General features: G+C 36.3%; 1 protein-coding gene across 3 annotated transcripts; it reads right to left on the reverse strand.

Annotated features, from left to right (window-relative positions):
* Positions 1 to 351: 351 nt before the first annotated feature.
* LOC121422032 (caldesmon-like) lies at positions 352 to 10,586 on the reverse strand. Of its 3 annotated transcripts, none has more exons than XM_041616835.1 (8): positions 10,510 to 10,586; positions 9,291 to 9,414; positions 8,796 to 8,813; positions 6,263 to 6,320; positions 2,176 to 2,198; positions 1,766 to 1,826; positions 1,405 to 1,500; positions 352 to 779 (listed from the first exon to the last, which is right to left on the reverse strand). In XM_041616835.1, the coding sequence occupies exons 2-8, from the start codon at positions 9,368 to 9,370 to the stop codon at positions 693 to 695; spliced, it is 423 nt and encodes a 140-aa protein (XP_041472769.1). In that variant the 5' UTR covers positions 9,371 to 9,414; positions 10,510 to 10,586; the 3' UTR covers positions 352 to 692. The 3 variants fall into 3 exon arrangements, with proteins under 3 accessions (XP_041472769.1, XP_041472768.1, XP_041472770.1); XM_041616834.1 differs by having other exon boundaries at positions 8,796 to 8,816; XM_041616836.1 differs by lacking the exon at positions 8,796 to 8,813 and having other exon boundaries at positions 358 to 779.
* Positions 10,587 to 16,922: the final 6,336 nt, after the last annotated feature.

Consider the following 16,922-nt stretch of genomic DNA (forward strand, 5'->3'; position numbering starts at 1 on the left):
TTGGTTGTACATATGGTGGCAAAATAATCCAAGCCGAATGAGCGTCTCCATGCTGCCTCCTCTAGATACAACTCCTCTTTTTCTCCTCTGCCTCTTTCATCTTCCTTTCCTTCCCCCACTTCCTCTTTCTCATCTTCCCCCTAATTCTCCTCCTCTTCATTCTCCTCATCCTGATATTTTCCCTCCTCTTTCTCTTCTTCCTCCCTATCCCCCTCCTTGTTATTGTTCCATTTCTCCTCCTCCTCTTTCCTCTTCTTTCTTCTTCTTCTCCTCCTCCTCCTCCTTCTCTTTCTGCTTCTCATTCTTTTCCCCTTCTCCTTCTTCATTGTTTGGCAAAACCCCATAAAAAAGTGACAAAATCAATCATTTGGAACAGTAAAATAAATTGATATGCTTCAAGTTTTTCTAACTTAATGTTCCTCTGACTTCAAGTAGAAATGTTAGACTTGGGTAGATTCTAATATAGGTCTAGATCTAGATCTCTTCTCCTTTCCCTTCTTCTCCTTCTTCCCCTTCCTCTTCTTCTCCTCCTCCTCTTCCTCAACATCCTAATCCTCATCTCCTCTTCCTCATCTTCTTCCTCTTCCTCTCTCCACCACTGCCCCCTCCTCCTCCCCCTGTTTCTCCTATCTCCGAAAAAGACTCAATCTGGACGGCACAATCACAAGCAAACCAACCATACACAACAAGTATCATCTTACCTCAGCCCTAGCCTTCCTTTCTTCTGCCTCTAGCATTTCCTGTCGCTCACGTTCTTCACGAGCTCGACGTATCTCCTCCTGTCATTAAAAAAAATATACATTCATACCTTTGCCATCCCTTTATAGACAAAGACCAATGGTAGTGCCAAATTTAAAGAGAAAGTAATTGAATCTACATGTAGTTTGCTTGGGTTTTTACCAAAATAATGATCATTTATTTTTAATATGACATTTCAAAGTAAAACAAATGAAGAGGTACGAAAAAAAATCAAAGAGAAAACAATCATTACATCAAAACTTTATTAATTTCGATACTCTTCCTTGAATTTCCTGCATTTCTCTGGTAATCTTACAGGGTCTATCCTTTAGAGGGTTTCAAGAAGTATCTTGTCAGAGATTTTCACTGACAAATTTACACTGGCATACAGAGGGGGAGGGGAGGGGTTCATGAACAAAAAAAAAGAAAAGAGATAAGGGTGACATATATTATTTTCTGAATTTTATGTCAAAGTCTATCACAAACTTGCATTTTTTAAATGAAAATGTAACAAATTTTCTCGCTCACAATATTTTGTTAATATTACGCAATATGCCATATCAAGCCCACTCAAAAAGTTTTGGCCCATTACGCCACTCTTTGCAAATGCTGTTTTCAAATATCATACTTAAAATTTTACATTGGAATGATTTCAAAGATACAAACCTTCTTGTCTAGGTCCAATGTGACAGAAGTTATGATTTCTTCCTTCGCTCGCTGTTCAGCCTCGATACGCTCCTGCTCTCTCTTTTGACGCAACTCCTATGCAAGAAACAATTTTTTTCAAATATCACTGAGAAGTAATAAAATGATGATTAAGCCAGTACATATTTCTTTGGGTTTTTTAGGATGAATTCCAGTTGTAAATGATTTTTAATATGAGTTTGTAAAGAATACATGTAGGTCTTGAAATGAATAATATCAAAGTTCTACTTCTTCTTATTCTCCCTCCATAATCTCATTGATCTACAGATATTTACTTCTCCTAAAATCACCTCTGTCATTCATCTTAATCTATATACAGTACCTCTGCCTTCTTTTCAGCTTCATTGAGTGGTTTCTCTCCAAGATTATTATTCTTCATTGCCCTGTTAAAAACAACAATAAAAACATACAGTTTTTAAGCTGGTAAAATAAAAAATACACACAAGATGAAACACACATAAATGATGTAAATATACTCTCTCACTTCAATAAAAAAAATGGTGCAATACAAATTTTTAAGTAAATCTGAATCTTTGACCACACAGCGTACTTGTGAAGTAAATTTTTACACTATTGTCTACCTTCTTGCATACAACGAGTACCAAAATTTACCAAATCTACCAAATTTTGAATATTACATGAAAATATGTAAAATACAGATATACTGTTTTGTATACATGTACATTGACAGTGCAGTTAATTTCTTGACAAAATTGAGTTGATAAAACTTACGTGGGTGACTTGGGAGTCTGTTTCTGCAACAAGAGAGAAAACGTACAATGTACAGTAAATCAAACAATAGAAAAATGAAAATGTATATTTTTTTCAAAATACTGAACAAGGAGTGCACATATGAATCATGTAATATTTTAATGATTTATCACATTTCACAGAAAAATCAGTGAGATTTTTTTTCTCATTTGATCATCCAATGGAGACATTAGATTATTAATCAGAGAAATGTCAAACATTTAAAAAATTATTTTCCTTCTCATCATTAAAGAACAAGTCCACCCCAACAAAAACTTGATTTGAATAAAAAGCGAAAAAATCAACAAGCATAACACTGAAAATTACATCAAAATCGGATGTAAAATAAGAGGGCATTTTAAAGTTTTGCTTATTTTCAACAAAATAGTTATGTGAACGAGCCAGTTACATCCAAATGAGAGAGTTGATGTCATCACTCACTCACTATTTCTTTTGTATTTTATTATATGAAATATGAAACATTTTTATTTTCTCGTCATTGTCATGTGAAATGAAGTTTCATTCCTCCCTGAACACATGGAATTCCATTATTTTAACATTTTGTGCTTCAGGCAAGGAGGTCCTAATCGTCAAATTCGTAAAAATTTAACTATTGTATAATTCAGACAATAAAAAACAAAAGAAATAGTGAGTGAGTGACATCATCGACTCTCTCATTTGGATGTAACTGGCTCGTTCATGTAACTATTTTGTTGAAAATAAGCAAAACTTTGAAATGTCATAACTTTCTTATTTTACATCCGATGATGAAATTTTCAGCATTGTGCTTGTCTGATTTTTCTCTATTGATTCAAATCAACATTTTCTGAGGTGGACTTGACCTTTAAGATAATTCAGGTTCCAAGAAGGGGGGGAGGAAGGGGGAAATTCAACTACAGTGCTGTATGCATGTGTGAACACAGGTTTCCATGGCATTTCCTCCAGTGACAATTGTTCCGATGGAAAATCCGCATGTTAAGCCAAACATAAAACCTAGCCTCCCACACTAAATAAATCCTGTTTTTTATCTCTACATTATTCTGAACCAAAAACTCTAAATTACAATCCTACAGTAAATTTAATCCTATGCCGTCTGAGGCAATGTCGCAGGAGCAAATAGTGTGACACCCATCAAACATGCCCCCCTTTTCTAATAAAATGTCTTTGAAAAGACCTGTTTCTCCTCGTCTTTTTTGTTTTGTTTTTACACCCTGAGCATACATGTACCATGCAGATATCACCTTTAAACCAAAAGAAAATCCCCATACTATATAACATTTAAAGTGTGGGTATGTGTGGGTGTGTGTGTTTGAGCAATACAGTTGAGTGCTCCCCCCCCCCACCAAAAAAAAAAAATCCAAAGGGTTGGCTTAAAAGTGTCAAACTGAAAATCAAATCTGTCTGGCTTGGAGACTGACCTTAATTCTGACCTACTGTGAAACATACCCCAATGGAAATAATTGAATCTGTATGGTTTATAATAGGAAGGTTAACATTTCAAGCATACCAGAATCAGGCACAATTCTCCATGGGAAAAAAACAGAGGCACTAGTCTTGATGCTACATTAGATGCTTCGTAATGGAATGATAGAAGGTGAGAGAACAAGAGAAAGAGAAAAGGATGGAGAAGAGGAAGAAAAGAAGAAAAAGAAGAATTTGAAGGAAAAGAAGGAGATGGAGGGGAAATGGGGAGCAAGGAGAAGAAGAAAGAGGAGATGAATATGATGAAAAAGAAGACAACAGAGAAGAAGAAGAAAAAAGAATTTAAAAAAAGAGTAAGAGGAGGAGGGAGAAGAAGCAGAAGAAAACGAAGAAGAAGAAGAAGAAGAAAAAGAAGAAAAAGAAGTAGTAGAAGAAAAAAAAGAAGAAAAAAAGGAGATAAAGAATAAGAGTAAGAGGAGGAAGGAGAAGAAGAGAAGAAGAAAAGAAAAGAAGAAGTAGAAGAAGAAAACTTTATGAAGAAGAGGAGAGAAAAAAAAGATGGAGGAAATGAATGATATATAGACAATAAATTGGAAGTGACAAAAAGAATTGGGAGGTTTTTTTTCACAGAAGAAACAAAAAGGAGAAACAGAGAGGATATGGGATCCAGGGAGGAGACAGATTACAAAAAAAAAGAAAGGAAAAATAAACACTGGGTGGAGGAACAAAGATTCAATAGTGCTCAATGATCTAACCAGTTTTTTTTTATTAAAGGGGAAATTCACCCTGAAAAAAACTTTGTTGCAAAAATAGCAGAAAAAATAGTAAACAGTATTGGTGAACGTTTGAGGAAAATCCGTTAAAGAGTAAGAAAGTTATTAGAGTTCAAAATTTTGGATTTGTGACGTCATAAACGAGCAGCTGCCCCATGTGTTATGTAATATAAAATGCATGAATTTCAAATTTTGCATGGTTCCTGATGACTTAATTTTGTTTTCTATTCATGATTGGGTGTGAAATGATTTGTCTATTGATATACAAAAGGTACAGTGAAACCCATTTTCAATTTTCTGAGAAAATGACATTTCACTGAATTTTTACCATTCGCTATGTACATGTAGGAATGCTGCTCGCATATGACGTCACAAATCAAATAATTGAAATTCTAATAACTTTTTTAAAATTTGATGAATTTTTCTCAAACCTTCTGCAATATTTTTTATTATTTTTTCTGCTATTTTTACAATAAAGTTTTTGTCAGGGTGAACTTCCCCTTTAATGCATTGACCACTATTTGTACAAAATGCATGTAAAATCAGTCATGAAAATCAATTGCAAAATCAATCACCACACTTTGTATCTAAGTTCCCTGTATATATTTATATAATATTGACTGGCCTTGAGGGGAACATCAAATATATTGCCAGCAAATGAATCATATTGGCCCGAGTCTTTAGACGAGGGCAATATGGGTCATTTAAGGGCAATATATTTGATTTTCCCCGAAAGAAGAGCCAGTCAATATTTTTATTATCATCCAAATCAGATATCTAGGGCAAAAATCATGATAATGGGGATATTTTTTTTTAAATAGAGTTCTATTGTGTCATGTTAATATCGGTCTAGGCTCTGCACTTAACCATTATGACGTACTTGCAAGCGCTCGGATTCAGCGTTGTCTTTATTATGACGTATATTGTTGGTGGGCGGATCCTTATGAAGCGTATCTCTTTATACGCATCCACAAATGCCCAGATGTGAGACCAGGGAAAATACAAAGGTATATTTTGCCTCGTCTGTGCATGCAAAGTAAATACGCGCATTGAGACCGAGGAAAATACAAACAATATACCTACCCTTCCCGATATTCAGAAGATGTAGGGCAATACGGTTTTGTAAATGACCAGCTCAGATGTCTGATACGGGTGATAATAGTAAACATACATGTACATTATGTATAGTCATGTAAGAGTAGGAGAGTTTAAGGAAAGTTAAAAAAATCTGGAGACTGTTGCAGAAAGATTTGTCCACAACTCGATAAAATCAAGCGCAAGTCCAGAATGCACACTTTTGAAGATCAGGGCCCAGTCTTACAAAGAGTTACGATTGATTTGACCAAGCGTAACTCTATGGAAATCAGTGTCAGAATTTTTTCTAGGAAAAAGCTGCACAATGTCCTTTGAAATTCAAGGCACAGAAAAGCGCAGTAAATTTTCAAGGAAACAATGAATGCATGAACATACATAATAGCTAGGAAATATTTTGAACAAACATGCATAATTGATGTTGACATTGCTGGCCGTCCATAGTTGCAATTGATCGGATCAATCGTAACTCTTTGTAAGAGGGGGCCCAGGATCCCGCCTTAACATCTAAAATCTATGTTTGTTCAAAATATTTTGCATATCTGATGAATATTCACACATTCATTGTTTTCTTGAAAGTTCAGTGTGCTTCTCTGTTTACAACTTGGACAGTGTGCAGATAGTTGAGGTTGATCAGATCAATCATAACTCTTTGTAAGAACGAATATCATTTTAGAGTTGAGCTTGACTGTGCACATCCCTTTTTGCAATTGGCCCAAGGAAAATGAAGAAAGTAGGTAAAGAACAAGGGATTAAAAGTTTTCAAAATATTTTTTACATACCAGCTGAACACTTGGGACTATCACGTGAGAAGTCTTGGTTGGTGGGGAAACTGAGCCACTGACAAAAATAAAAAGAGGAGAAATGTCTTGATTTTCAACATTTCTAAACGAAAAAGTATTATATAGACACATATGTGCATAGAGGGATTTATAGTTTCTAAGAATTACATGTTACTACTTATGGAAACTTATGGATGCTTCTGGATGCAGGCTTTAGCCTCTGTGTTCAGCTCCAAATTCAAATGAATCTTTAGTTCATTTCCATCAATTACAATTTAGAATGACATTATCATGATTTAGTAATCATGTAACATAGGGATTTACAGATCATAAAGTACAATGCAAAAATTGAAGTTCTAGGTATTATTTGGAGGTGCATATGATACCCATGTACTCGTACTGTATTTAAAGGCCTGCAAGAAGCCACAGCTTGAAAAAAAAATCAAATTTCAGATACATATTCGTTTTTTTTTATTTTGCAAAAAAAAGAAAAAAATAGTTCAATAAAAGAACAAAAAAAGCATCATCAAGGAAATTGCATCGATTTTATTGTTTCATGACAGTCACATTTCTATAGTATGCACATGTACATGTACATGTACCAGTCAAATATATTGCACTGTAAACAGGCATGACTAAAAAAAACGTGTTTAAAGGGGTGTTTTTGTTTTGGATGCGGTCGCGCATGGACCCGTTAAAGGGTATAAAAAAACTCTGATTTTCAAGAAAAAGGGTGGTTTTGAAAGAGTGGTCAAAGAACAATCGCGGGTGAAACGTATTTTGGGTATGTTTTTTTTCCCCCAAAGCTTTTTATTTAGACTAGCCAAACGTGTTTAGGGTATATTTTTTTTTTTTTGCTTCCCCCCAGGTCATATTTTGGCAACATCTTGTTTAGGGGCCAAAATATGAAAATAAAGCCCCCAAAAACTTGTTTCGGGGGTTATTTTGCACACAGAGAAAAACTTGTTTTGGGGGTGTTTGGAAAATTCTTGTTGGTCACGCATGCACGTACAGCAATATATTTGACTGCCCCCCCCCCCCCCTTGTAATCACGATTTGCTCTTTTTAATTCAGGATGGGTACCACACATGTACATGAACATTGGAGTATCAACATTTATAGAAAATTTTCCTCTTCTTGTTCAGATTTCATGCATGATTGAACAATTGAGAAACTGCATCTTCAATAAAGACATGTGCATAACTCTATGGTCTGTACTCTGTCTCCAAAGTCAGGTTTAATCTAAAGTGTGGTCTAAATAACAGTCAAAGCTCATTTGACACTCAAATCATCCGTAACTGCCTGGGAGTTATCTTTAACTTAAAAGAATCAGGAAAGAGCAGTTACATGCATTATAAAAAAAAAACGTAAACAAAATTTTGACATTTCTGGCTTTCCATATTTTCAGCACAGAATTTTAGACCAAATACAGTGAAACCTGTCTATAGTGACCACCCAAGGGAAACACAAAATGTAGCCTTTATAGACAGGTGGCTGCTATAAACAGGTTCTTATACACACAATCTGCCTCCATGGGAAGCGGTTTTAGTGGTCACTATAGGCAGGTGACCACTGTAGACAGGTGGCCACTAACACAGGTTTGACTGTATGTTATCCATTAAAGTTAAACCAGACTTGTAGAATATGGGCCTATGAGTTAAACAAGGACACAAGCTTTTAAATCACCTTTTTATTCATTCCATTCCATAAAAATCTCCCATTCACACACCTTTGCTTATTGTGACAATAAACCCATCTGTAAACAAACTCACAATTACACTGGAGTGATTTGCTTCTAAGCAAACACATTCCTTCCCCATTCCAATACAGCTTGCATGGTGACATTAAAAAGCATAGGAGAGTGTACAAACAGGGCCACATTGTAAACAAGCAATATCGTGCAGGGGATTACATGTACATGTACATGTAGTTGGAACTGGGGTCCGTTGCAGAAAGAGTTGCGTTTAAACGCAAGTCAAAAAATCAATCGCAAGTCCCAAATGCGCGCTTTTATATATGTTGAAAATCAAGTTGCGCATGATTTTTAGAGTTGCGTTTGATTGCGACTCTTTCTGCAACGGGCCCCTGAACTTTTAAAAAATCTACAAAAAATACATTATCAAAATCAAAGAATGAGAATTAAACAGTCCGGACAAGAATTCATACACCGTACAGTATATGAAGGGATATCAACATTTTTTAAATAACACAGGACTTTGTCATGCAATTTTTTTAGCCCTGAAACCTTTTCATGAGCATGCACACAATACTGTAACCACATTTCTGAAGGAGAGCATGTGTTTCTCCCAAAAGAGATATCAGAAGATCCTTGAATTCAGATGAAGATATACATGTAGATAGGGAGTGTGAATCATTTTGAAGTATTTATATTTTCATACTTATTTTGACAGTAAAATTTGCTCCTATACTTCATATAATTGTTTTTGTTAATTTTTAATTTTGACTGAAAGATAGGGGTTGGGGGTTGAGGAGAGTAGCTATGTTACTACATCTCTATGAGCAAAGTACTTACTACATGTATGTATATCGCCTTCTTATCCAATGGGGGCATTAATTCAAACAATAGGCATACATTACGTCCATATTACAATTAAATTAAAAATGAGAAAAATAATAAACTTAGGAACATTTTATTGTCAGAAAAAAATGTAGTACTCAAGGCTCAGACAATTAAATATTCTCATCAAAATTCTAATCTGACCTTTATACCATTATAGCATGAGTATTGCAACAAATCTTGTGAAAGTTGGGGAAACAATCCAAAAGCTGCTGTATGAAATTCAACAAAGCCCCACCCCACCCCCTCTGCCCCCTGCGGTTGTACATGTATAAAAAAGCGTCTTGCCAATCGTCCTTTTTATCCTCCTAATATAAACCGATTGAACACAATTTTCTTACTGTAGACTAGGACTTGATTGCTTACGTTATTTCTGCAAATAGTAAGGCTCAATGGATTTTAAAAATCAAACAATTGCCATTTAATGAGATTGTTAAGATCTCCGCTTACTTTGAAAGTCCTCCATCCATCTCAGTACGCTTCCGTTGTCTTTCCTCTTTCTTCCTCTCCCATTCCTCCTGGAAACTCATGATTGATCTCAGTGATGAGTGAACAGATAGCTTAACAAACAAAACTGTTCAGAAAAAATTAAAAACACCAATGGCAATAAATGGGAATCATTTTCATCATCAACATAATAGACAAATACATTATAACACCTGAAACAATAATGTAATAACAAAAATAATGAAGTTTCTTCTCCCCCCCCCCCCCCCCCCTCCTCCTCCTCCTCCTCCTCCTCCTCCTCCTCCTCCTCCTCCTCCCCTCCCCCTCCTCCTCCTCCTCCTCCTCCCCCTCCCCTTCTCTTTCTCCTACTCATGCTTTCCCCTTCTTCATTGTTTGGCAAAACCCCATTTAAAAAAAGACAAAATCTATCATTTACTAAATGATAGATTTTGTCTTGTTTTAATGATTTAGAATAAACAACAGTAGGCCTAATGATTTAGAATAAACAACAGTAAATCAATAATATGCTGATCAAGTTTCTCTAAATTGATGTACCTCAAATAATAAAAAAATGCTAGGCTTAGGTAGATACATGTTATGTAGGTTCTAGACTTCGACATATAATTAAATCTAACTTTATTATTATAGAATAATAGAGTGTGGACCTACATCTAATTCTAAACATATCCTACTAGGCTAGGTGGCCTAGGCCTACATTCATTTTACAGTTTTAACTTTTATTGGTTATGTAATGCCAATGAATTGGCATTACCAATCAATCAATGAATGTAGATCAGATGTAGCCAGACTGTGCCTGTAAAAATCACCGCCCTCTTCAAATACAAATGTCCAGTTACCACTAAATTCAACTAAATTCAACTAAATACCACTAAATTCAACAAGTTACATGTATTGTAACTTGTCAATGTCAGACTCAGCGCAGTTACAAAATCACTCGCCCAGCTCCCTGGCCCTAGCGCGAGCAGAGCATCAATAGACGCTTCCCCGGATCCCAAGGCTCAGCGATGCACAGACAGGTGTTTCTCATTCTCAGAGTCAAGTCAAGACTCAATCTCGAGCTCCTCGCCAAATGCAAAGTAAAGTCGAATAAAACGTTATTTACATCTCCAAATCATAAGATTTACACACTAAGACTAAGATGGTCAACTCTTTCACAATTCATGCAAAATTAAAGTAACTACATATGTATGCATACACTCACTTTTCGTCTTCGACTACGTCGTAGGATCTCACCTCCGTTTTGTACGCTTGATCGATCGCGATCGATAAAACACAGATTTGTTTATGAAGATTTACAAACCGTACGGTACCCGTGGTGCAGAGGGGCAATGGCGTAACAGAGGGGGGGGGGGGGCAAGCTTCCCCCTCCCCCCCTGGCGGATTTCACCGGAAAAGTGTAAAAACAAAAAACAAAAAACGGAGAAAAATTAAAGAAAAGGGAGAATAAAAGGGAAAGGGAAAAGAAAAGGAGGAAAAGGAAAGTGAAAAAGAAAATGAAGAAGGTAAAAATATTTTTAATAGAAAAGGAAGGAAAGCGGGAAAATTAAGGAACGAAAGACATTTGAAAAGAACAAATCATTCCGAAATAGGCCTAATGCAATATCATGATGGGATAAAGATATCAAAGTGGTAGCGGGAAATGAAGGTTAGTCAAAGCTAAATTGGAAAACAAAGAAAAGGGGCAAGAAAGAAAACCCATTTAATCGAACACGCCGGACTAGGCTGCCGAGGATTGAAAATAAAGAGCCGAAAAGAAAGATGGACTGCATACAACATTGTGCTATAATTAAGCTTGCTAAATTTTATGCAAGTATAAGCTACCGGGGCTTTGCCACTGATCTCTCCCCCCTAGGGGAGAGATCAGTGGGCTTTGCCCAGACCCCACGCAGTGGGGTCACTCAGCCGCAGAGGAGGACACGTCGACCGTTACCACAAATACAAGTGACCCCCTATTGCAGTCAATTTCAAGGACATTTTGTGAAATTTTTCACGCAAAACAAGGACAAAATTGCGGTACCTTGAAACACCCCTAATTATAAGATTGTAAGGACACTTTCCCAATTTCGCAAATTTACCCCTATTTACCGTATAGTATAGTATTTCAAGGACATAGGGCATTTACACCCTTTCCTCATTAGAGGAACAGGCGTCAGAGTGCTCAGTCCTGAAAGAGGACCAAGAGCCATAGTGATACAATAATCCAAAAGAACTTTATTTTTCTTGAAAAATAAGAAAAGTTGAATTTTTTGTAAAAAATAAATGTAGAGTTGTCCATTATAAAGATACAGAGCATGATGATGCGGCTGGTGACTCGGCGACGGACTACACATCAGTGCTATGTTTTGCCCTCTCAAAATATTTGGTTCAACTGGGTTGAATAAATGTTTTGTATAAAAGCTATTTTCTGTATATACCAGCAATTTGATTAAAACAGCGGCAATCTGCAAGGTTTACTGGATTTGATATCACAAAATTACGGGGGATCCAGGCGGACCCCAACCGCATAGCACTAGCTGTCGTATATGGTAGGGTTGGGCCATGGTCCCCAAAAGTTAAACCAAGAAAAAAAGGAGGAAAGAAAAGCAAAGGAAAAGTGTAGGATATGATTTTATTTACAGAATATAATGTCCAAAAAATCTCAAAGAGTTAAATTCTCATGAAAATGTGATTTTTATTCTCGCTCGCTTCGCTCGCTCGGGACTTAGCCTATATTAAGCAGCTTTTTAGCACATGCGCCATACTGCGCCTCTTGTTTTTTACTCTTCACGCTACTGGGGGCGGCCGCAAAGAATCATGTTCACAGTGGCATACAGACCACAAAAAAGGGAATGGAAAGAGAAAAGAGTAAAATATATTATTCTCTGGATATCTTGTCAAAATCTATCACAAAATTTGATTTTTTAATTAAAAATGTCAAAATTTTTGCTCGATCGCTTAATTTTCTCGCTTGCAACGTTCTTTTAAAAGATAAATTATGCTTGATACGCATATCTGGCCTTCTCAAAATCGTCGCCTCATTACACCTTTATGCCTGTATCATACCATGATTATGACCGGGAAATTTTGGGCTCTTGCCCCCCCCCCCCCCCATGGCCTCCGACCCCTGTTACGCCGCGGCTGCAGAGGGGGTATACAGAAAAAAAGGTAAAATTGGATGTGAAACCTTTTGGGGGGATCAGAGTGGGGTAATCAGAGGCGGGGGCAAGCTGCCCCAGGCGGATTTCCGGGAGGGGGACGGTGGGAAAAGGAGAAAAGGGAGGGAGAAATTTAAAAAAGGAAATGGGTGAGGCAAGGGAAAGGAGAGGGAAAGGGAAAGGAAAAAATCGAAAACGCATTGTATATTCTCCTGAAGAAGACGGAGGTCCGTGGAAAATTCGAGGAAATAAAAACTATATTGGCTTTGAAAGCATTACCATTTATCTTCAGCATATTTTGTTACTATATAAATTATATACACTGTATATATATATATATATATATATATATATCATATATATATATATATATATAAAGAATAAAGGAGATAACGTACTCGATAAAAACAAAATATCATGGGCCAAAGCAGACGAGTTAAAGATAACAAAATAACACGATCTGCCTCATGGATTATCTAGTGTGTCTTTTAATCACTTTGCTTTCAGCAATAAACAGGGCATCCAGTAATAAACAAACTTCCTTGCACATTTTTCATGGCAGTAATCTTTTGTTTGATCAATGACAATGAGTAAAGATGATCATAAGAGAAATGTCATTTGTCGGAAGTCTAGTTATCATCTTGGTCATGACAGTCCTGCTAAACATGATCTAGAATAATTCCTTATTTTACTAGTATAGTAGTATACTCTTTTAAAAGTAGCGATATTGTTAATGATCAAACGAATGAATTAACAACTAAAGGAATAAACAAATAAACAGCCAAATAACTAAAAAAATATCAATTACAATTATAGTAATAGGGGTAAAATAAAAAAAGCTCAACATTATATTTCTTATCCACGTGCAGATATGCGGACACTAAAATGATAAGCACACTCTGTTTAAAATTACCATGATTACAAAGGCTTGATTGAATTAAGTATGGAAATGAAATAAACCTCACCGGGTTGTCGAAAGTAAACTGTATAGATAGTAACTTGTTATAATTTCGATTCATTTCTTATTATGTACCTTGTTATCATAGGCGGATCCAGGGGGGGCCCGAGGGGCCCGGGCCCCCCCTATTGGCGGAGCAAAAAAAAGAAAAAAAGGGAAAAAGAAAGGAAAAAGAAAAGGAAGGGAAAAGAGAGGAGAAAAGAAGAAAGGCAAACATAAGAAAAGGAACATGATTGAATAAAATAACATGAGGGGAAGACTTTGAAAATAATTTTGTGAAAATTCTATTTGTTAGGATATAAAATTTTCGCTCGTGCTTCGCGCTCTTATTGTCTTTTAGGGGATTTGCATATCTTGCTCAATATGGAGCTTGAAATATCAAACTTTGAAGTCAATATACAAAACATATTTCAGCTGGGAAATTGAACTTTCATTATTTTGTTTGATTTACAAATTGATTTTAAAAAAGTGCTCTGTAAAAATGTCTGTGTTATGGTCTGAATATTATCATTTTCTGCTTGCGCTGCGCGCTCGCAAAATTTGATTTGTCAGGTACCTATTATTTTCCTGTATTCCATAAAGTTCTCAAAAAGTTCCCTATTCAGGTCAGATTGTCCAAACGTATCAGCTAGCGCTGCACGCTAGCATTTTGATTAGTGAGTTATGTATCCCAATATTATTTCTAAATCAAACTACTTTGATGACAGTTTATCAAAAATTTCGGCTCGCGATTTCCGCTCGCATTGATAGATATCATGCATTTTATGCATGATTAAAAAAGTGCTTTAAATGTCCAGTTTTCAGGCCATAATATTAACAGATTTCGCGCTCTCATGCTTAGGAAGAGAAATAGGAAGTCTCAAGATAGTCATCATTTTCTTATGATGACATAATGTCCCGGTCCTATGTAAAAACTCAAAGTAATAATAATAAAATACATCAGCTCTTTTTTAACTGTCATCCATCACGATTCACAATTTTCCCACAAAGTGTTTGCAATACAGAGCTGAAATTGACCCTTTGTTAGATGGGAATATCATATATTTTTAGCTCGCGCTTTGCGCTCGCTTTATTGATTTTCATGATAAGAAAGGTACTTAGAATACCAAATTCTAGGTCGAAGTCTAAAACACGCGTTAATTCAGATATGCAGATTGTTCTCTATTTAAATCATTATCCAGTTTCAGATTACAATATCAAAAAGTGTCTGCTCGCGGATAAATCCTTTTCCTGATTTACAAAACATGAATAGAGTGTCCAGAATTTTTCCGCTCGCGCTTCGTGCTCGCATCAATAAAGTTTAGTTTAAATACTTAGAGTCCTTCCAAGAATACAAAAAGTGCTTAACATTTCCATTATTCAGGTAAAAAAAATCAATTTTTTTCAGCTCGCGCTTCGCGCTCGCAATATTTGAATGTTGAAATATGTAACGTCTTCGTGGCTAAATGCATGCAAGCAGTCCATAACAGGTACATTTCGAGCAGTTCAAAACGTATACAAAAATTTTATGCTCGCGCTCTGCGCTCGCATTATTAATATAAGGAAGATCCCCACTTACTCATCCTTTTCATGATTTACAAAACTAATTGAATAGAGTGTCTTGTTCAGTAGGTCTAAATCTCTAAATTTCTTGCTCACGCTTCGTGCTCGCATGTTTAATTATATACCTATTCTGTTAAACAAAACGTGCTAAGAATTTCCATTCCTTAGGTAAAAATGTCAAAAAAATTCAGCTCGCGCTTCGCGCTCGCATTATATAAAAAGGGGTTATGGTATTATACATTTATGTTTCATAAGAATAAAGCTAAAAAGTTACCATTAGGACTACCCCTTCAAAGAAACAAAAAATCCCGGCAAAAATCATATTTGAGCGGCCGATCGGGGAAAATATGGCTGAAAAAATTCCGGGCCCCCCCTATTGGCAAAGGCTGGATCCGCCCCTGGTTATGATGATTATGGTAAAAACATAGGTAAGGAAATGTAACAGTTTATAACCTTCAAACCTAGAAGACTGCGCACATATACAGAAATCACTGGTAGAAGTAATTCCAAAATACAATTGCGCCAAAAATATTGAGTGAAAAAAACCTCGGATATCACTGAGGCCATCCAAAATTTGCACTTTCATTCCAAAATCATTCATTTACTAATTCGCTCCTCAGAGACTGAAAATTTTCACCTTTCCTTTGCAAAGTAGGGGTTGAGGACATGGCCAGCAGAGAAAAGGGTCAGTGTATGTGTATAGGTAATTTCTTATTAATTCGTTTGAACAGTGTTAATGTGTTATGAAAGCAATTGCTCTGAAAGGGAGTGATTAAGCGACACATTCTTAAATCTGTAATGAAATATTTTGAACTTATCTCCTTTGCAAATACATAATTATTATAAGGAAATGTACTTGGTGAAACTCTGAATAACGATCCTTAAATGTATATGACGACGCAAGACAGTTGTTATTACTTAAAACTTGCAAGTTGTAAATGCATATAAGATGATTGACTCTGAATAAAAGTCCAATTTTGATCATGTTTGTCATTGCTGTACGTTATGATTATTACTGCTATTATTATTGATTGATTTTAACTAGCATTCATTGCTTTATTACTGTATAGTTTTGCTTCTTCCCCCACAGAAACCTGGGGGGGGGGATGATTGTACACACCATCCCCCCACCTAAAATTCTGGGGGGATGCATCCCCCATCCCCCCGCTATCTTCGCCCCTGGGCGCACTCAAGTGGCCCCCGGGGTTTCCATGTTAATATCAAAACTTTTGAACTCGCGCTTCGTGCTCGCATAAGTTATATCTATTTGAATACCCGGGTTAAATACTCATGCTCTTCGTAATTTCCAAAAGTGATTAGAATGACCCGTCTATAAGATTTACGTCTAAAAGAAATATCAGCTCACGCTCGATCTTGTTTAAGGGGGCTGCCCGTGCAAAAAATTACAAAAAAGTTAGACAGTAATTTTATTATTTTATCCAGCCCCCCCCCCCCCCGTTCGGTACGTGGTCCCTGCAAGTATTGTCATTTTAGTAAAATCTCACCAACGGCGCGAGTCTAGCGGCGCTCTGCTTCGCTTTAATGATATATCCCTCGCTTCGCTCGGGAAGCAGCCGACATGGCCTCGACAAGAGGCTAGTGCGATCGAAGCTCGAGCAGATTTTTTTTTATTCCGGGATTCATATATACTTTTTGTAACCGTAATGCGTGCGCGAATCGCGAGCAGACATTCCGACTTAAAAAAAAAATGAACAGTTTATATCAACTGCAACAGTTTACATTATAGATTTTTTTGTGTAAAAGAAATGATTAACAAGTGAGCTTAAATTCTTGGCGATTTAAAAACTGGCCCTTTTTTTTTTTTGGGGGGGGGTGTCATATTTAACGGGATGAATATTGTAACAATAATTTATGCGAATGCGAATTAAGCGCTGAAAATATCTGATATATCCCTATTTTTTTCAATGACCCATATATTTTGATCGGATCGATGGAATGCGGTGCCCATGCAGATATGGG

The sequence above is a fragment of the Lytechinus variegatus genome, chromosome 9 (genome assembly GCF_018143015.1).
Source record: "Lytechinus variegatus isolate NC3 chromosome 9, Lvar_3.0, whole genome shotgun sequence".
Lineage (NCBI taxonomy): Eukaryota > Metazoa > Echinodermata > Echinoidea > Temnopleuroida > Toxopneustidae > Lytechinus > Lytechinus variegatus.